The following is a 20,098-nucleotide window of genomic DNA, read 5'->3' as shown; positions in this document are numbered from 1 at the left end:
GAACACCCTCCCCCGCCCAACAAAAAACGACGAATCTAGACTATTTTGGTATATACTACAGGCAGCATTTTTCCCCCCTTGCAAAATGCTTTATTGTTTCCATTTGGTCCACAGCTTGGGAGTGGGCTCCAGCGTTTGTTAAAAAGCTTCCTGGCGGCTGCTCGGCTGCTCGGACAAACCCAGACAGGAGCCCCGACACAAAGGCCTCCGGGCTCCAGATGCTGCCAGTCAATACTTGAGGGTGAGCCTTTCAAAGAGATACTCGCCCAGCCCAGCCTGGGGGCAGGACAGCCTGCGGAGGTTAGTCAGGTGGTCGCCCATCTTCTTGATGACTTTCACCTGCTCACCCAGGAAGTGGCTCTCCAGGAAGTCACAGAGATGGGCGTCCGCACGGGTAGAACCCAGGGCGTGCAGATCCAAAAGGGCCTCGTTCAAGTTCTTCTCCAAGACCACAGCGGTTTCCATGGCGTCCAGGGCTTTACCCCACTTGTCGTGGGACGGCTTCTGCACGTCCTGGAAGAGGGAGCTGCCGCTGCGCTGCTTTTGCAACATCAAGAGCTCCTGGGCACCCTCGAGCTTCTTCTGGGCTAACTCGTGGAAGAAGTGGCCCAAGCCCTCCAGAGCCACATCGCTGCAGTCGAAATAGAAGCCCAGGGAGAGGTAGGTGTTGGAGGCCCGCAGGTGCATGTTGACCAGGCAGTTGACGGAGGCCTCCACCTCGGTGGAGTAATTCTGACGAACCTGACAGCTCGTGCTTGATTGGCAACAGGGCGCCAAAAACCGGTGTTGGTTCGCCCCGGAGGCAGAGGGTAGCCGAGAAGATGGTTCCGAGGGTTGAGGCTGTACAGAGGGTTGAGGCCGTACAAGCGGCTGGAGGGCGGTCGGAGGCTGGAATAAGGGGTGTCCCTGGGTCTGTTCAGTACAAGTTCTGTTGAAACACGGGGCAGATCCAGGGGCCCGCCGGGCGCACTGCTGATGGGGCATTATAATCATGGGAGAAGCAGCTTAGAGTGAAGCATCGTGGGTGGGATCTTGGGAAAGCCAACAAGAAGCAGTCTTGTAAGACTCTCCTTGTAAACGTTAAACTGGTCCAAATGGAAAATATGGCTCCGCCCTTAGACGTTCGGTTACATAGGGGCAGTTTCAGCTGTGATGGCACGTCCGGCCGCTAGGTGGCGCCTGGGGGAGCGCGCGGGCCCCGGGAATGACGCGTGCTCCTAGGTAGATCCGTAGGACATACGATCGCGCACACGGGCTCGCAAGCTGCGTTTACCGGCGCGCACAGCGCTTGCGCACGCGCACTCAGCTGCACGCCCATCACCGCGCTGTCCCGGTATTGCAATTTTTCTGGGAGCGGCCGAGCTGACCCCGCGGTCCGAGATGTCCGAGCTGCCCGCCGACAGCAGCGTCCGGCAGACGGACGCGGCGAATGGCCACCGCGACGTCCGGCAGGCGGAGGTAGGCGGCGGGAGGCAGGAGCCGGCCCCGGCGCGGCCTGCGGAGCCCGGAGAAGGTCCGGTGGTGGTGGCGCCGGCGGCGGCGGCGGCCAGGGAGGCCCCCGAGGCAGCGGTCGCCCGCGAGCTGGCGGGGCCCGCGGAGGAAGAGGGCGCGCAGGCCAGACCCCGGTCCCGGCCCGCGAACGGCCCGGGCCTGGCTGCGTTGCCGTACCTCCGCCTCCGTCATCCGCTTAGTGTTTTAGGAATTAATTACCAGCAGTTCCTCCGCCACTATCTGGAACACTACCCGATCGCTCCGGGCAGAATCCAGGAGCTGGAAGAACGCCGCAGGAGGTTTGTGGAAGCCTGCAGAGCCCGGGAAGCCGCGTTCGATGCCGAGTATCAGCGGAATCCCCAGAGGATGGATTTTGACATTTTGACATTCACTATAGCTCTCACCGCCTCCGAGGTTATCAATCCTCTGATAGAAGAACTTGGTTGTGACAAGTTTATCAGTCGGGAATAGTCTGGTGATGGAACTGCTTCGAGGAGAGCGAGACTCACGCCGATCCCGTCACACTGCATTTTACAAAGTCATTGTATCTGAGATAAGGCCATGCCTAGCTGGGGGGCGGGGGGGAGGAAGTTTATCCTGAAAAAGCGTCAGGAAAGAGAGAAAAGATTCAAAGCCTCGTGACTCCTCTGACGTTGAGTGTGCGATTGATAGATTCTTTGCCCTGCGTGGTGGAAATGTCTGGCAAAAATTGCTGCCCCAAAACGGGAAGGAGAGGTTTTCTGACATTGAGACGTGATGAAGAGATACTGCCCATACTAGAGCCCGCGATGATGAGAGAAATTGTCAGAATCTGAGGGTAGGAATAAGGAGTCACAGCTTAGTTACCCTGTCGAGAGACTTGGAAGCCCACGGAGAGAACTTGAAATTGTCAGAATAATGCGCTCTCCTCGCGTCAGGTTCCACAGCTTTAGTCTAAATCGATTTTGTGTTTTCTGAGGCATTTCAAGTGGCAAACAATGTAACTGTTGTATATATTACGTGATAAATTATGTGTTCAAGAATTTCTGAAGTTTCTGGATTTTTTTCTTCCATTTTTACTTTTTACTTTTTTTTTTTTTTTGGTAAATGTATTCACACACCCCCAAAATGTAAGGTATACGCTGAAAAGCCTTCCATCCCTGTCCCCTCCATCCAGTGCATACCACAACCCACATCTGTAGGTTCCTCTCCTGTCCTTGCAGTTCCTTATGTACACAAGCAAATGCGAATTTGGGTGGGGTTTTTTTTTATTTCTTCACAAAAGTTGGTATATTTACTGATTTATAAGTTGCTTTTTCAGTGAGAACGTATCTTGAAGATCCTTCGAAAGCACTACGTTTCCTCATTCGTTTTTGGAGCTGCATTTTGTTTCATTCTGTGATTGGTGATGTTGTAATTTACTTATCCAGGAACGTACTGATGGGCATTTGAGTCGTTCCCCATCTTTTTCTTTAGGGTTTTTTTTTTTTTTTAAGATTTTATTTATTTGAGAGAGCACAGGCAGGGTGGGGAGGGGCAGAGGGAGAAGCAGATCCCTGCTGGGGACTTGATGGGAGGACCCTGAGATCACGACCTGAGCTGAAATCAGATTCTTAACCGGCTGAGCCACCCAGGTGCCCCTTGACGATATAATACAGCATTTTTCCTTAAGTTTTATAAAACAATGAGGCATCTTATAATCAGCAGCGTCTTATAATCAGCACTATGGATATATAATATCCATAGTGTGAATTTACAGAATTGAGAATTCTAGGCCAAAGGTACTCATTTGAAATGTTACAGATCCTGCACAGTCGCCCTCCATACATGGTACCACATTCCATCTCTGCCGGTACCTGAAGGACACTCCTTACAGCCTCACCAACACATAAGCCATCAGATGTCTGGATTTTGCCAGCGTATAGACTTGAAAGACAGTATATCATTCTGTTTTGAGAGAGCGAGCGTGCACCCTAGCAGGTGGAGGGAGAGGGAGAGAGACTCAAGCGGACTCCCAGGGGCTCAATCCCAGGACCCTGAGATCATGACTTGAGCTGAAACCAGGAGTCCGAGGCTTCACCGACTGAGCCACCCAGGCGCCCCGACAGTATCAGTTTTAATTTGCTTTTCTCTTATGAGTGAAAAATCTCTTCTGAGAGTCCTATATATTCCCTTTTCCATGAACTCTCTGTTCATATCTTTTTTTTTTTTAAAGATTTTATTTATTTATTCGACAGAGATAGAGACAGCCAGCGAGAGAGGGAACACAAGCAGGGGGAGTGGGAGAGGAAGAAGCAGGCTCACAGCGGAGGAGCCCGATGTGGGGTTCGATCCCATAACGCCGGGATCACGCCCTGAGCCGAAGGCAGATGCTCAACCGCTGTGCCACCCAGGTGCCCCTCTGTTCATATCTTTTATCCATTTCTCTCCTGAAGAATTTTGTCCTTTCTGTATTGATTCTAATGGCTGTTTATGTAATAGTGATATGAGATATGATAATAGCTTGTAATGTGAGTTATAGGTATTTTTTCCCAGTTGGCCATTTGCATTTGGTTTTCCTGAAAGCCTCTTGGCATGGAGATTTTTTGCTTTTTTTTTTTTTGGTTGTTTTGTTTTGCTGTTTTCTTTTCAACTGGTAAGATTTTGAATCTCAAATTTTTCTTGGTGTGTGCATGGATTTGAGTCTTTGAACCACTTGGAATTTACCCTGATGTACAGTAGGAGGTAAGGATTGAAATTTCTTTTTCAGATGGCTAAGCACTACCAGATTTAGAACTATGTAGTCAGAAAATCGAAAACACAGTTTAGTATATGATGAAGAGGCCTCCTTAAAGTTGGCGGGGAAAAGACGAACTAGTTAGTAACTGGTGTTAGGACAACCAGTAGCCTTCTAAACCACTCAGTCACACATTCGGCCCCTTAATTTGCCCAGAAAAGAACACTGAGGCGTAGAAGGCTCCAGGTCCATCTGAGATCATGCGTTCTTCCCACTGAAGGGCACTGACCTAAAAGTGGGGATAGCCTGTCTGCAGGGCAAGGGAGCAGGACCGGGGCGGCGGGGGGCGGGGGGGGGGGGAATGGGGAAGGTGGATATTAACAGCATCACTTGGGGTGTCAGACTACTTGGGTTCACGTTCTGATTTTGACATTTATCTGTGAGACCCCCAATGCTCTGTTTCTCTTTTAAGTTTGTCCCACTCCATTCCTTCTTTTTTTTTTTTTAAGATTTTATTTATTTATTGGACAGACAGAGACACAGCGAGAGAGGAGGAGTGGGAGAGGGAGAAGCAGGCATCCCGCTGAGCAGGGAGCCCGAAGCAGGGCTCGATCCCAGGACCCCGGGATCATGACCTGAGCCAAAGGCAGACGCTTAACGACTGAGCCACCCAGGCACCCCACACTCCATTCCTTCTACAATCTTTATGAGTGGTGAAATCTTTTTTTTTTAAGATTTTATTTATTTATTCGACAGAGATAGAGACAGCCAGTGACAGAGGGAACACAAGCAGGGGGAGTGGGAGAGGAAGAAGCAGGCTCATAGAGGAGGAGCCTGATGTGGGGCTCGATCCCATAACGCCGGGATCACGCCCTGAGCCAAAGGCAGACGCTTAACCGCTGTGCCACCCAGGTGCCCCTTGAGTGATGAAATCTTATAGAGGTTAAGTGCATATGCTTTTGGAATTTCTGAGGAGGGGAACGCAATCTAGAGTTCCTAGACCAACATACATCCTTAGAATATGTAAATACATATTGTCGTGTGACCAAATTGTTTTCTTTTAGGGGCTCCTCCATGGCTCAGTTGGTTAAGCATCTGACCTCTGCTCAGGTCAGGATCTCGGGGTCCTGGGGTCAAGCCCCGCATCGGGCTCCCCACTCATCAAGGAGTCTGGTCTGCTTGTCCCTCTCCCTCTCTCTCTGCCCCTCCCCCTGCTCATGCTCTCAAATAAATAAATAAAAAGTCTTTAAAAAAAAAGTTTTCTTTTATGAAAATCTGCATATATGATCTCCAAGCAGAGTCCCAGACTCGGCTGGTTTGGAAAAATTCTCCCCTGCAGATCGTCTGATCATGGGTAGGGTGTCCAATAAAAATGGCATGGGTACTTCCAGCTCCAAACTGGATGAAACGAGGATCGTGGGTAAGGCTCTGTTTTCTTCAGGGACTGAGAAGACGACCCAGAAAAAGGAAAGTAGGTCATTCTCAGCCAGCTAGTATAAACGACTAAGTGGTTTCTATTTCCTCCTGCCACCAGGACTTACGCATGCCTATTGTTTTCTGCAAGGAAATGTCTCCAGAGATGTCTCCAGGGCCGCCACGGGGCAGCAACAGGAGCAAGCACCCAGGTGAGAATCATTTCCACCTCAAAGTAGAAATAGCCCTTATGGTATAACAAGATATTTGGTCTTTGTCCCTGGTTCCTGGCACAGAGCTCCCAAAACCTGGGATTCCCTGAATGGTAAGGGCGATCAGAGCATTTTTGTTCTAATGAGGTGACTCTTGGTGGCCCCACAGATAGCTCTGGGATGAGAACTTGTTGCCAGAAGACCAAGCCTTGATGAGAAGCTTAGAGCTTTCAGCCCCACCCCCAGCCTCTGGGGAAGAGAGAGGGGCTGAGGTTGAGTTAATCACCCAAGGCCAGTGATTTGATCAGTCATGTCTACATAAGGAAATCGTCATAAAAACCCCTAAACCAGAGTTTGGAGAGATTCCAAGTGGGTGAATACACTGAGATGCTGGGAGCAGGGGGCACCCAGAGAGGGCATGGGAGCTCTGTGCCCCTTCCAGCATACTGTGCCCCGTGTCTCCTCCAGTTGGTTGCTCCTTTCTATGAGTCATTCTGGTGAATTGTCAAACTTGAGGAAGGGCTGTGAGAACCCCTGAATTTATAGCCAGTTGGCCAGAAGTGCCAGCGACAACCTGGGACTTCTCAGTGGCATCTGAGGTGGGAGCAGTCTTGTGGGACCAAGCCCTTCACTTGTGGGATCTGACACTAACTCCAGGAGATAGTGTCAACGCTGAACTGAATTGTAGGACACCCAGGTGGTGTCCAGAGAGTTGGTTACTGGTGTAGATAAAACCCACATGTCTGATGTCAGGCCTGCTTGGGGTACTCTCCGGTTTGACTAATTCACAGTCAGGCCAGAATCCTTTTTGTCATTTAATGTGGCATAGCCACGGGAGAGCTAGCCCGTCATATTCACATGTCTCGCCCACACTCAAGGGAAGGGGGATTATATGAAGGTGTGAGTCATTGGGGGTCACCTTAGAATTCTGCCTACCATAAAAGATAAATAGTAAAGTATTTAGTACCTTAATACGATTTCCTATCATATTTATCTTATGACACAGGAAAAAAAAAACAAACCCTACAGTTAAACCCTCTGGCTCACTCATGGCTCTCACTCACTCCTCACATCCTCCCAGTCCTGGGGTATTTGTTATGATTCAGGTTTGACGGCATGTGACAGAGACCCAAAATAACAGCATCCTAAACAAGGAAGCTTACTTTTCCCTCCGTAACTGCCCATTTCAGGCAGGTCTACAAAGGAGCCAGGCCCCTTCCCTGTTGTTGCTCCATCCTCCCTACCCAAGCCCCCTGGGCTCATTCCCTGTCTCATATCAAGATGGCGCACCATCTGATTCCACATTCCGGGCAGCAGGTTGAATGGCACCCCTTCCCTTAAGGGCACAGTCCCAAAACTGCACACATCACTTTTTCTCATATCCTACTGTCCAAACTTAGTCATATGGCCACACTTAGTGGCAAAGGAGGCTGGGAAATGTAGTCTTCGGCTGGCGACTATCAGGAAGTCGGGGAGGATAGATAATGAGGGACGTCTAGCGGTCTCTGCCACAGCTGGGATGGTCAAGTCTTCGTTTTCATTTTGCGCCTGGAGACACCAAGCTCAGAGTGCTGATGTCACCAGAAAGTGCTGTATAAATCAAAGGGGGAGAGGAGGGGAACCTCTTTGTACGGTAACCCAAGACCAGGGGCTTTTACCACCTCGGAAGAGCTCATATCTCATCGCTGGTGCAGGAAGAGGCAGGTGGGGATAAGTGAAGGTGGGGAGATGTACAAGTTTGATGGACAAGGGCTGGGAGGGTGTCTCTCATGGTTGCCACCTCGTGTCTGGGTGCGGGGTTGTGGACGGCATGAGAATTTTCTGAATTTACTGAAGCACCAGTCTTGAACTTCGCCTTCCTCTCAGGCTCGTGCCTGGGCCACACAGTGTTGTGAGCAATGCGGGGCTCTGCAGACAGACTGCCCCGGATTCTCTGGGTACAGGGGCAGGACTCTGTGCTGCAAGCAGATACACCCGGAGAGATTTAACATTCACAGAGCTCCTGTGCTGGGAAAGCGCTCTTCCGAGATTTTCACGTATTTAACTTGCTGACTCTTTTCACCATCCCTAGGACGTCCGTGCTAGGACGTTCCCCATTTTCCAGTCGGAGCGACTGAGGCACAGGGAGGTGAAGTTACTTGACAGAGCTAGGAAGTGGCAAAACCGGGGTTCGAATCCAGGCAGGGATTGGGCTCCCGGGTCTGGGCTCTTAACCAGTAGGCTCGGGGTCTTCCAGTCGGCCCCACGGCCTGCCCCTGCTAATCACTGTCGGGATAGGAAGAGTCCAGCCCCCGGGGAAGGTGCGGAGCGGCACTCGAAGGCCCGGCGGCCTGTCTGATCCGTGTCTCCAGCCGCCAGCGCGTAGCCACCTGTGTGCCGCGGCAGCTGCCGTTAGGCGCCTGCGCTGCACGCATCGCTCTGGCGCTCGCTCGAGACGCACGGGGCTCTCAGCCTCCCCCGCCGCCAACGTGCCCTCCGCAGGCCCCGCCCAGCCTACGGGGGAGTGCGAAGTGTTTGTGAAGGGACAGCCGGTCCATTCGAAGAAGGGGATTCTGACATCGCGAGAGGGCGGTGCTGGGATGGGGGGGACCCCTACACGTCCGCACTCTTTCACCTCTGTGCCCAGAAACGTTTGGGGGATGAGGCCAGGCTGCACAAAATTGCGAGCATTATCAATGAGGAGATCAGGGGAAGGTAGCAGACCACCGGCAAGCTGGAGGAGGGGGGGGGCGCAGAGGCAGGGCTGAGGGGCAGCAGCAGAAGACTGGGTGGGGCTCCCAGGAAACGTTTGCCTCCCTGATAAAAAAAAGAGTGAGCCAGCAGGCATGTCCTTCCTTACTCAACCCTTTTCTGTCAGGAATCCAGACATAACGTGTAGAGGCGCATCAATGAAACAACGTGTGTGAGCCCCAAAGCCCCAGACGTGGAGCCCCAAAGCCAACACTTCTTTTTGTGGCAGAAAAGAAACAGAGACGAACTCTAGGTCCCTGATGGCACCATTGGGCAGCCAGCCAACTCCAGCCCCCTCCTCCCAGTTCACAGGAAAAACAATTTACTTGTCCTGTTGTGTGAGCCACTGGGGGTCTGGTTTGCTGTTAGAGAAGAGCACCCCAGCTGAAACCTCCTTATTCCGTGCCAGGCCTTGAGAACTCCATGGTTAAACAGTGTTAATGACACCCATTTTACAGAGGAAGAAATTGAGGCTCCCAGACAGAGTGTCCCTTATTGGAGGTCACAGCAACAACGTAGTAAAGGTCTGACTCCCACATCTTGCAGTGACCTCTTGGCTCATGCCCAGGTGCAGAGCAGGGGGCCCGTCGATGTCCCATGAATCCACAGATGCCCTCCCCCCAGGTTCCTGAGACCCCTCCCAACACTGGAATTCTAGGACAGGAGGCTAGATGACCAGGAGCAAATCTGGGGAGCAATGGGCCGAGGCTTCTCTTCAAAGCTGCCCTCTCTTCCCCCACAGCCCCATCTCCCAGTCCAGACCTTTGGCGATGCTGGGAGCCCAGGAGCAGGTGACTGCCACAGACCTCGGGAGACGGTGGGCCAACATTAGACGCCGTCAGACCAGAACACAGGGAGGCAGACTGTATGTATTTCCCTGTTCCCCTCCCTGACCCACCCCAGCCCCAGCCACCATCAGAAAAGGACCTGACTTGGCAATATTTCAGTCCTTCCCGGCATCCTGCTGAGGCTCCTGAAATAGAGAAAGAGAGAACATTTCCTAAAATACAATAAATAGCTGTTATTTAAAATAATAACTCCATTTAAAAAATAGCATTTATATTAGGGTTTATTATGTGTCAGGCACCATCCTAATTCTCCCCACTGGAGTCTCCTTGCCATTTCTCAAACACGCCAAACACCTACCACAGGCCATTTGTACTTGCAGCACCCTCTGCCTAGAATACTTTCCCCCAGATATCCACATAGTTCAATCCCTTACTTCTTTCAAGTGTTTAAGATTTTTAGAAGATTTTTTTTTTTTTGATAAAGAGAAAGATAGATCCCGAGGGGGGGGGGGGGTGTAGGGGCAGAGGGAGAGGGAGAAGCAGGCTCCCCGCTGAGCAGAGAGCCCACATGGGGCTTGATCCCAGGACCCCATTATCACCACCTGAGCCAAAGGCAGACCCTCAACCACCCAGGCGCCCCTCAAGTGTTTAAATACCATCTTCTCAATAAGGTCTTTCCGACCACCCAGTTCAGGGTTGCAAAAAACTCCCAGCACTCCCCCACTCCTTCCCTGCTTTATTCTCTTCTCACCACTTATTTTCATTTTCTGTTTGCCTTGTGTCTTGCTCACTGTCCCCAACACTGGACTATCAGCCTCGCCAGGGGAGGGGTTCCTATCTGTTCTGCTCACTGTCGTATCATCTCCAGGACCTAGAACAATATCCAACACATAGGAGGTACTCAGAAATATCTGTTGAGTAAAATGAAATCCACGGAGGTAAAGGCTCATCGTTTCTGCTTTACAGTGGAGGCAACGGAGGCAGAGAGCGATGAAGGTATTTGCCTTAAGTCACACAGCCAGTAAATAGCAGAGCTGGGATTCGAAGCCAGACAACACTGACTTAACCGTTGTCCATCCCCCGTTGCCTGTCACTCTGGTCCACTCGACGCTCTCCTGGGTTATCCACCCTCCCCACGTGCTTTAGGGGGACCAACTGCATCCCCAGCTACGGGAATGGCCACATGACTCAAGATTGGCCAGTGAGAGCACTGTGTTCCCTCGGGCCTCGGTGATTGGTTCAGGGGTGACCACGTGACCTAATCCAGGCCAATGGGAACTTTCTTCAGGATTTATGCCACCAGGAGGGGGAGCCTGTCCGAGAATAAAGTTAGCCCAGGAAAAAACCAGAACAGCAAGTAAGGGAGAGTCAGATTCCCCATGACAACGTTTTGGTGCCTGGATCAAACCATGACCAAGGCTAATTAGCCTCTAGACTTTTACTCTCATGAGCCAATTTTTTTCTTAAGCCAATTTGAACCGGGTTCTCTGCTGCAGTAAGAACAGTCATGACTTCCTCCGATAAACAGCAGCTGTCACTTATTGAAAAAGGGTTTTCACGGGCCTTTAACTCACAACACCTACCATCATCCACTTCAGCCTTGTGTGGCTGGTGGGTCCAGGGTTTGAACCTAAGTCTCTGTGACCCTGGAAGCTGCATGCATAACCACTATGCTTATTGGGAGGTGTGAGAAACAGACCTCTCCTCTAACCCCTGCCCCCACCCCCTGCATGGCTGCTTGAAAACAGACCTACTAAGAGCCTGGCACATAGCAAGGATTCCAAAAATCCTGTTTGTAATTTTTTAAAAAACAGCTAATATACCATGTGAACATTGTCTGGATCCTGATTCCCAAACCACCTCTAAAAAGATATTTTTGAGACACTTGAGGGGTATTAGATGCCATGAAGACATTTTAAAATTTTTGTTGGGGGGGCAGGGTGCTGGCTGATTCAGTTGATAGAGCGTGCGACTCTTGATCTCAGAGTTGTGAGTTCAAGCCCCATGTTGGGCGTGGAGCCTACTTCAAAATAAATAAAATAGGGGCGCCTGGGTGACTCAGTCGTTAAGCGTCTGCCTTCGGCTCAGGGCGTGATCCTGGCGTTCTGGGATTGAGCCCCACATCAGGCTCCTCTGCAGGGAGCCTGCTTCTTCCTCTCCCACTCCCCCTGCTTGTGTTCCCTCTCTCGCTGGCTGTCTCTATCTCTGTCGAATAAATAAATAAAATCTTAAAAATAAATAAATAAAATTTTTGTCGGGTGTGAGAATAGACTTGTACTTTTTTTTTTTTTTTAAGATTTTATTTATTTATGTGACAGAGAGACAGCCAGCGAGAGAGGGAACGCAGCAGGGGAGAGGGAGAGGAAGAAGCAGGCTCCCAGCAGAGGAGCCCGATGTGGGACTCGATCCCGGAACGCCAGGATCATGCCCTGAGCCGAAGGCAGATGCTTAATGACTGTACTACCCAGGCGCCCCTAGACTTGTACTTCTGTTTTAAAAACTTATTTATTAGAGATGCATACTGAAGTACTCACAGGTGGAATAACATGAGATCTAAAATATTCCTTCAAATACTGCTGTGCCAAAAAAAAAAAAAAAATGGCAGGAAGGAAAATAGATGGAGTTGGTCATAGTAGACCTGGTTGATGAGAACATGGGGCTCATTATGCTAGTCTTTCAACTAGTATATATGTCTAAAAATTTTCACCAAAAATGTTTGAAAACGTTATAACCTCCATTTATGTAAAAGTCTAGAAAATGGGGCACCTGGCTGGCTCAGTCAGAAGACCATGTGACTCTTGATCTCGGGGTTGTGAGTTCGAGCCCTATGTTGGGTGTAGAGATTATGTAAATTAATTTTTTAAATGAATAAAAAATAAAAATCCAGTGTCAGTGGCAAATAAATAAAATCCAGTATTGGTGGCAAATAAATTATTGTGTATATGCTTTAATACCTTCAAACAACGTTGGCAATGGAACTTTCTGCAACGACGGATTCCATGTCCGGCATCTGCACTGTCCAGTCCAGTAGCCACATGTGGCTGTAGAGCACTTGAAATGTGGCCAGTGTGACTAATAACGGAGTTTTTATTGTATTTCATTTTAATTAGTTGCAAACTGCAAAGCCGCGTGGGCTGTTATTGGATAGTGTAGCTTTACAACTAAAAGCTAAGAAAAAAAATCTAAAGCTCTTTAAAAAAAAAAAAAATGGGGGCGCCTGGGTGGCACAGCGGTTAAGCCTCTGCCTTCGGCTCAGGGCGTGATCCCGGCATTATGGGATCGAGCCCCACATTAGGCTCCTCCGCTAAGAGCCTGCTTCTTCCTCTCCCACTCCCCCTGCTTGTGCTCCCTCTCTCGCTGGCTGTCTCTATCTCTGTCGAATAAATAAATAAAATATTTTTAAAAAATAAAAATAGGGGCGCCTGGGTGGCACAGCGGTTGGGCGTCTGCCTTCAGCTCAGGGCATGATCCCAGCGTTGTGGGATCGAGCCCCACATCAGGCTCCTCCGCTGGGAGCCTGCTTCTTCCTCTCCCACTCCCCCTGCTTGTGTTCCCTCTCTTGCTGGCTGTCTCTATCTCTGTCAAATAAATAAATAAAATCTTTAAAAAAAAAATAAAAAAATAAAAATAAAAATAATAAAAATTTTTTAAAAATGTAGCTGACATCCATGGAGCCTTCTCTGAGCCATGTAAATTTATTACGTTATGTGAGGCGACCCCTGGAAGCATCTCAACAAATCCATTTTACAGACGACGAAACTGAGGTTCAGAAAAGGGTGTAGCTGACCTGTCCTGATCTGAACAGGGAGGACGGGCTGAGTTAGGACTGGGACTAGAGTGCCATCGTCATCAAGACAGTGCCCCGCCCCCCGCCCAGCCAGCCACCCTCAGCCCCCCCTCCATCACCGACCTCACCTCCTTCACCTCACCTCCAGCCAGTTGCCTGCTACCTTTTGCTGATCTCCTCCTCAATAATGCTCATAATTTTCTGCAGCCTGGCGTCATCCACAAAGCCATCACCTTTCTGGGCACAGAGGAGAAAGAGCGGGGACACGTAAGTCTCCCACCCTGGGGGGTCCCAGCACTGCCGTCCCTCCCTGCCTGGGACCTTTGCTCAGAATCACCTTCTTTGAATGGACTAGTTTTCCATCCACAAACACTTCAAACTCCCCTGTAGCCTGGGCAGCTCTTTCCTCCTGCTGGAGAGGGGATGTTGGGGGTTGGGGGAAGGTGAGACCTCTGCTCCGAGATCGGAGCCCCGACCACACCTCTCCCCCAGGCCACTCACAAAGAGGAGACGGTTTGGAAATTGCTGCTCCAGACTCTTTCTCAGTAGAATGAACTGCAGAGAGGAGATGGGATCATGGGGTCGCGGGATCACAGGATCATGGGGTCACAGGTCTTGGGGGGAGGGGAACAGGACCTCCTTCCAGACTTCACGTCCTACACTCCCCCCACCTCCAAAGTGAAAACGACTTACCCGAAGGCCATAGCTTCAGAGGCCGCTGGAGGGAGGGCAGAGAGAGATGGAGGGAAGACACTGTATCAGCATCTCCTCAAGCCCAGAGGGAGCCCGGGAACACCTGAATCCGATCCCATCCCTCCCCTTCTGGGAACCCTCCCATAATGACAGCTCACCCAGGGCCAAAATCCAGCCCTCTGCATGGTCCACAAGCCCCCACTGGATCTGCCCCCATCACTTCTCTGCCTCATCTCCACTCTCCCCCTGGCCCACTTTGCTCCAGCCACAGGGACCTTGGAGCTCCTCCTCCAATACTCCAGGCATGCCTGCCTCAGGGCCTACGCACTGTCTGTTCCCTCTGCAGAATGCTCTTTCCCTGGTATCTAAATGGCTCCTTCTCTCCCCTCCTTTAGGTCTTTGCTCATACATCACCTTCTCAGGAAGGCCTTCCTGACCACCCCAGCTAAAATTATGACCCCCCTCCTTGCCTTCTGCCATTAACACCGATCACCTTCTAAGATGCTAGATAGTGTGTCATATTTAATGTTCGTCCTGCCCCCTCCACACCAGGATGTTAGTGCCACGAGGACAAAGATCTCTGTCTTTTTTCTTTTTCTTTTTTTAAGATTTTGTTTATTTGATGGGGCACCTGGGTGGCTCAGTCGTTAAGCGTCTGCCTTCTGCTCAGGGCGTGATCCCGGCGTTATGGGATCGAGCCCCACGTCAGGCTCCTCCGCTATGAGCCTGCTTCTTCCTCTCCCACTCCCCCTGATTGTGTTCCCTCTCTCGCTGGCTGTCTCTCTGTCAAATAAATAAATGAAATCTTAAAAAAAAAAAAAAAAGATTGTGTTTATTTGAGAGAGAGAGCAAGCAAGAGAGAGAGCAGGAGCATGGGGAGGGGCAGAGGGAGAGGGAACAGACTCCCAGACAAGCAGGGAGCCCCATGCCGATGTGAGGCTTGATCCCAGGACCCTGGGATCATGACCTGAGCGGAAGGCAGATGCTTAACCAACTGAGCCACCCAAGAGCCCCAAAGATCTCTCTCATTCACTGCTGTGTCCCTAGTGCCAAGGACAGGGCCTGGCCCAAGGTAGGTGCTAAATGAATGACTTAGTGAATCCATGGAGTCAGAGAAAGAGCTAGAAAGGAGAAGGGCAGGGGTGCCTGGGTGGCTCAGTAGCTTAAGTGTCTGCCTTCAGCTCAGGTCATGATTCCTGGGTCCTGGGATAAAGCTCTGCGGGCTCCTTGCTCAGTGGGGAGCCTGTTTCTCCCTCTCCCTCTGCCTGTCGCTCCCCCGGCTTGTGCTCGCTGTCAAATAAATAAATAAATAAATAAATAAATAAATAAATAAAATCTTTTTTAAAAGGGGGGGAGAAGGGCAGAGAAAGAGAGAGGGGGGAGATGAGGAACCATGGGGAGGAAAGACATACAACATGGGGAAAAGAAAAGACACTGAGTTGGGGGGAGAGACCACCTGGGCGGATAGAAACGGGTGGGGGGGAGGGGGAAGAGTGAGACTGGTAGAAACAAGGCAGAGAGAATGTTCTAAAGCAGGAGAGAGGCGTGGGGTTTGGAGCGAAAGACCAAGCCCTCACTGCTGTTACTGGGGCCGCTGACACAGAGACTCAGCCCCGGGACCACCAATGAGAACGGAAACCAACTTGCTCTGGCCTTTGCACCCGGGCTGCTCCTCCCCTTGCTACCGAGATGCCCTCCCGACACCCCTGCTCTTCACTTGGAGGACACCTTCTCATCACGCGGGAAAGGCCATCCCCGACCGTCCGGTCTGAAATTCCGCCACCCTGAGTCCTCCCCGGGCCCGGCTTTGCGTCTGCAATGCCCGGCCCGGCCCGGGGAGAAAAGCAGGGGGCTCCGGTCAGCGCTGCATTCCCGGCATAGGCCCGGCCAATGAGGGGAAGCACACTCCAAAATGAATAAATGAATGAGGGTGAACGGGTGAAGCTCAGAGCAGGGATGTGAAGCCACAGATCTCTAGCCCCAGAGAAAGTGACAGGCGGAACCAAGTTTCCAACCTCGGAATCCAGACTCCCTCCCCTCCCCCTCCTAGCAAAGCCCCGGCGCCCCGGCGCCCCACCCCCTCCAGCCTTTCCCCGCCGAGAGGAAGGCAGGTGTGGGCGGGGACGCCACTCACCAGTAAATCACTCGAATCACGATCTTGCTGTCCATCGGGAAGTTCTCGCCGGTGGGGGCGAAAGTGTTGGTGGACACGGGTATGGTGGGGGCGAACGGGCCGGGCCCCAGGATGGGCACCGGAACAGACCCGGGAGTGGAATCTGTCAACTTCGTGGCGGAGGAGTCTGTTTTCGAGGTGGAGACAAGGGTAAGCCCCAGGAAATCAGTGGCCGATGGAGTGTGGATAAGAATGGACTCTCGCTTGGACCCAAGTTCACTGGCGACGGATGGGAGGTGCTTCACACTAGGCGTGGGCGAAACATCCTTGGCGAGCGGTAAAGCCGGCTCCGAAGCGGGTTCTGGGGGCGGATCCAAAGGTAGGACCGAGTCCGGGAAGGATTCCGAGGCAGGGACGGCGGGCGTGATCTCGACCCCGACCCGGGATGAAATTGGGGTTGGAGCCGGGGCCGGAGGCGGGGTCCAGATTGGAGTAGGCGTCTCGGCCGGAATAGGGGTCCGGACCCGGGTCGGCATCCGCACGGGAGTCGGGGTCCGGATCCGGGTCGGAGTCCGGGTCCAGACCGGGGTCGGGGTCTGGACGGGAGTCGGGGTCCGGGCGGGGGTCGGGGTCGAGGTCGGAATGGTAGTCCGGGTCCGGGCGGAGGTCGGGGTCGGAATGGGAGTCGGGGTTCGGACCGGGGTAGGCATCTGGACTGGATTCGGGGGCCGGGCGGAGGTCGGGACAGGATTCGGGGTCCAGGCCGAGGCCGGGGTCTGGACGGGAGTCGGGGTCCGGGTCTGGATGGGAGTCGGGGTTCGGGCCGGGGTCGGCATCTGGACCGGATTTAGGGTCCGGGCCAGGGTCGGGACGGGAGTTGGGTTTCGGGCCGGGGTCGGCATCTGGACTGGATTCAGGGTCCGGGCCACGGTCGGGACAGGATTTGGGGTCCAGGCCGAGGCCTGGATCTGGACGGGAGTGGGGGTCCAGGCCGAGGCCGGGGTTTGGGCAGGAGTCAGGGTCCGGACGGGAATCGGTGTTCTGGCCGGGGTCTGGACGGGAGTGGGGGTCCAGGCCGAGGCCGGGGTCTGGGCGGGAGTCGGGGTCCAGGCCCGGGTCGGGGTCTGGGTGGGAGTCGGGGTCCAGGCCGAGGCCGGGGTCCGGACGGGAGTCGGGGTCCAGGAGGGGTTAGGGATCTGGACGGGATTCAGGGTCCGGGCCGGAGTCGAGGCCCAGGCAGGAGCTGGGGTCCGGACCGGAATAGAGGTTCTGACCGGGGTTGAAGCCCGGACCGAGGTCAAGATCCGGGCCGGGGAGGGGGTTGGGGCCCTCGCCTGGTTGTTCATGGTGGGGGCAGTGGGCCCCGGGGTAACGGGGGGGGGGCGCGGGGAGGCAGGTGGGATCCCGCTCGGTCCTCCTTCGTTGGGCGGGGAGAGCCTCACCCACACCAGCGTTCTCAAATGGGAGACGACCACAAGGGGGCACTGTGACACCGTGTTCCACCCGGTGCGCAGGTTCTATTGCTCCCGGCCGGAACCCGGCGGGAGGGGACCTCCAGATCTCACCTAAAAGTTCCCATCCCTAAACCCCACCTCCAAGGTGAGGAACACAAGAGATTGCTCCAGTGTTCTCCTCACTGTCGCTAACATTCCTGCGTTCAGTAGGTATTTCTCGAGTGCCTGCTGTGTGCACATTCCTGGCCTGAGGGATTCCGAGGTCAGAGCCCTGATCAGGAAAGTCCTGGTCCAGGGATCAGGTTCCCTGTCCAATGGGGGAAACATACCCATCACCAAACAACCACAGCCCAGTGTGGGGAGGCACAGGCAGAGGGCTCAGAGATATGGTGAAGGAGGCCCAGGAATCTGCAGGATCCCCAAAGATGCTAGAACCAGCCTGGGGCAGAGAGGGCTCTCTGAACGGGGTAACTGGGTGATCTGGAGAAAGAGAAACATAATAGCAAAAACAACCGAGTTTACAATTATACTAAGTGGGAGGTGCTACGCACACGGCCACAGCTAGGGTGGAGCCAGGGAAGGGAGCAGAGCCTTAGACACGCGCAGTCATCCTGGTGGGTTTGGGCAGGTTCTCCCGGTGTTGCCCTGACCGCTGGGCAGGTGGGCTCCGCCAGTCATCGGCTGCTTGCTCTACTGTTCGCATTGTTTTCAACACTTCGGGGGCATAAACTCTTTCAGAGACTGATCCAGTCAAATTAGGGATCCTTGGAAGTGTTACTCCAAGTCCCGCAAGTCGGTTTGAGTTTAGTTCGGACCCAAGGAGGGCTCTTGCTAGCTGTCTCTTTCCCTGGCTCTCTGGCAAACCAGCCGGAATCTATCACTCTCCTCCCATCTGCCTCACACGACGACCTCTGCTGTTTCGGAGGCACTGTTAGCCCTGAACTTCACACACTGTCCCGAAGAGAGTCAGTTCCTTCGAGGAAAGATCTGGAGCTCTCTGCTCTGCAGCCTGCTTCTCCTGCAGACAAAATCTCTGAGCCATAGCTCTGATACCAGGGTGGGGACAATGGTCGGCTTCGCTCAGAGCGATCCCGCTTTGGGAGCGGAGTCCTCAGTGGGGTGAGGCGGCAGCCGCCCATCTTCTAGCTTGCCCTCTTGATGTGAAACTCCTGCCCCAGAAGCCAGAAAGGGGCAGCCAGGGCCCCAGTCTTCTCAGCCACACCACATCTAACAGAGCTCCCCAAGTATGGGCTGGGCCAAGGAAGGGAGCCCCCCCCTTTCAGCTGTGCAGAACTTGGCCTCAGCAACAGGTAGCTGGGAGCAGGATGAGAAAGGCTGACACTCTGCCCCTCCCCGGGAGGAAAGGCCTCCAACTGGGAGCTGGGGGCGGGGAGGGAGCCCAGTCAGGAATGGAGGGGGGTGGGGGGCAGGGTCTTGGCTCACCCATCGTTGATTCTCCCTGTTCTCATCAAACTTTTGGATTTTATTTTTTTACTTGTTTGCTATGTGCTCTCCGGATCATCCCCAGAAGCTTCAGATGGTTGGTCTGTCATTTTGTTTTGTTTTAAAATTTTATTTATTTGACAGAGAGCGAGCAAACACAAGCAGGGGGAGCAGCAGGCAGAGGCAGAGGGAGAAGCAGGCTCCCCACTGAGCAGGAAGCCCGATGCGGGGCTCGATTCCAGGACCCTGGGACCATGACCTGAGCTGAAGGCAGATGCTTCACCAACTGAGCCACCCAGGTGCCCCTGTTGTTTTGTTTTTATGATTTGCACCAGTTTTCAGGCAGGCAGGTGCACTGAGCTCCGCATCTGGCCATGCCAGAAGCGGAACGCCATACAGTCCATTTTTAAAACACAAATGGTAACACCCTATCCGTTTTTCTGTACCTTATATTTTTCCCCCTTGGACAAAATATATCAGAGATAATTTCATATGAGCACATCTATATCTCATCATTTTAACAACTGTGTAATATCTTATTTCTAAATGGCCCCTAATTAATGTAACCAGTTGCCTCTCATCAGACATTTAGATTGTTCACGGCCTTTGGCTGTTACCAACAACCACTGAACTACAGACACCCTCGCGCACGACTGAAAAGTTTACGTGTAGGGTAAAGTCCTAGACGCGAAACCATCTGATTTAAGGGAATGTGAATTTTTTCACTTTCGGAGTTCTATTAACTGACTCTTGATGTTTTATTTTGTGTGATACCTTAAAACATCAGAGTGTTGCAGGCAGCCAGCACAGCTGCATTTTGGTTTTTAGACACAAGGAAGCACAATACAGGTCCACAAAAATCCTACAAGCTCTTTAGCATGAAGGCATCGTGCAGGACGACTGCACCCCAAACCCCACACTCACTTGCTGTCTTTGCAGCAGTTACTTCAAACACTCTGAGCCTCAACTTTCTCTTCTGTGCAATGGATCCTTTCCACTCTCACTGACTGGTTCTATTGTGTTAAAAAGAAAGCACAGCTTAGGCTGCCTGGCCGGCTCAGTCGGTGGAGCGTGAGACTCTTGCTCTGCGGGCTGTGAGTTCCAGCCTCATGTTGGGTGTAGAGATTACTTAAAAATAAAATCTTGAAAAAAAATAATAAATCTTTAGGGGCGCCTGGGTGGCTCAGATGGTTGAGTGCCTTCGGCTCAGGTCATGATCTCCAGGTCCCGGGATCAAGCCCCACGTCAGGTTCCCAGCTCAGGGGGGAGTCTGCTTCTC

General features: G+C 52.5%; 3 protein-coding genes across 3 annotated transcripts; 1 reads left to right on the top strand and 2 right to left on the bottom strand.

The window, feature by feature from the left end:
• Positions 1-94: 94 nt before the first annotated feature.
• On the bottom strand, positions 95-1,120 carry LOC123000210 (ferritin light chain-like). Its single transcript, XM_044378093.2, has one exon. The coding sequence runs from the start codon at positions 991-993 to the stop codon at positions 229-231; it is 765 nt and encodes a 254-aa protein (XP_044234028.2). The 5' UTR covers positions 994-1,120; the 3' UTR covers positions 95-228.
• Positions 1,121-1,226: 106 nt separating this feature from the next.
• LOC113243583 (EP300-interacting inhibitor of differentiation 2-like) lies at positions 1,227-2,506 on the top strand. The gene has a single exon (XM_026482317.4). The coding sequence runs from the start codon at positions 1,381-1,383 to the stop codon at positions 1,960-1,962; it is 582 nt and encodes a 193-aa protein (XP_026338102.1). The 5' UTR covers positions 1,227-1,380; the 3' UTR covers positions 1,963-2,506.
• A 10,769-nt stretch (positions 2,507-13,275) lies between these two features.
• Positions 13,276-17,268, bottom strand: SELENOV (selenoprotein V). The gene is made up of 5 exons (XM_057314641.1): positions 15,944-17,268; positions 13,810-13,834; positions 13,618-13,671; positions 13,454-13,528; positions 13,276-13,353 (listed from the first exon to the last, which is right to left on the bottom strand). Exons 1-5 carry the CDS (start codon positions 17,266-17,268, stop codon positions 13,276-13,278), a joined length of 1,557 nt encoding a protein of 518 aa, XP_057170624.1.
• Between the last annotated feature and the right edge of the window lie 2,830 nt (positions 17,269-20,098).

This window comes from Ursus arctos, unplaced genomic scaffold (genome assembly GCF_023065955.2).
Source record: "Ursus arctos isolate Adak ecotype North America unplaced genomic scaffold, UrsArc2.0 scaffold_19, whole genome shotgun sequence".
Classification (NCBI taxonomy): Eukaryota; Metazoa; Chordata; class Mammalia; order Carnivora; family Ursidae; genus Ursus; species Ursus arctos.
This window is presented reverse-complemented; position numbering and strand designations above follow the sequence as displayed.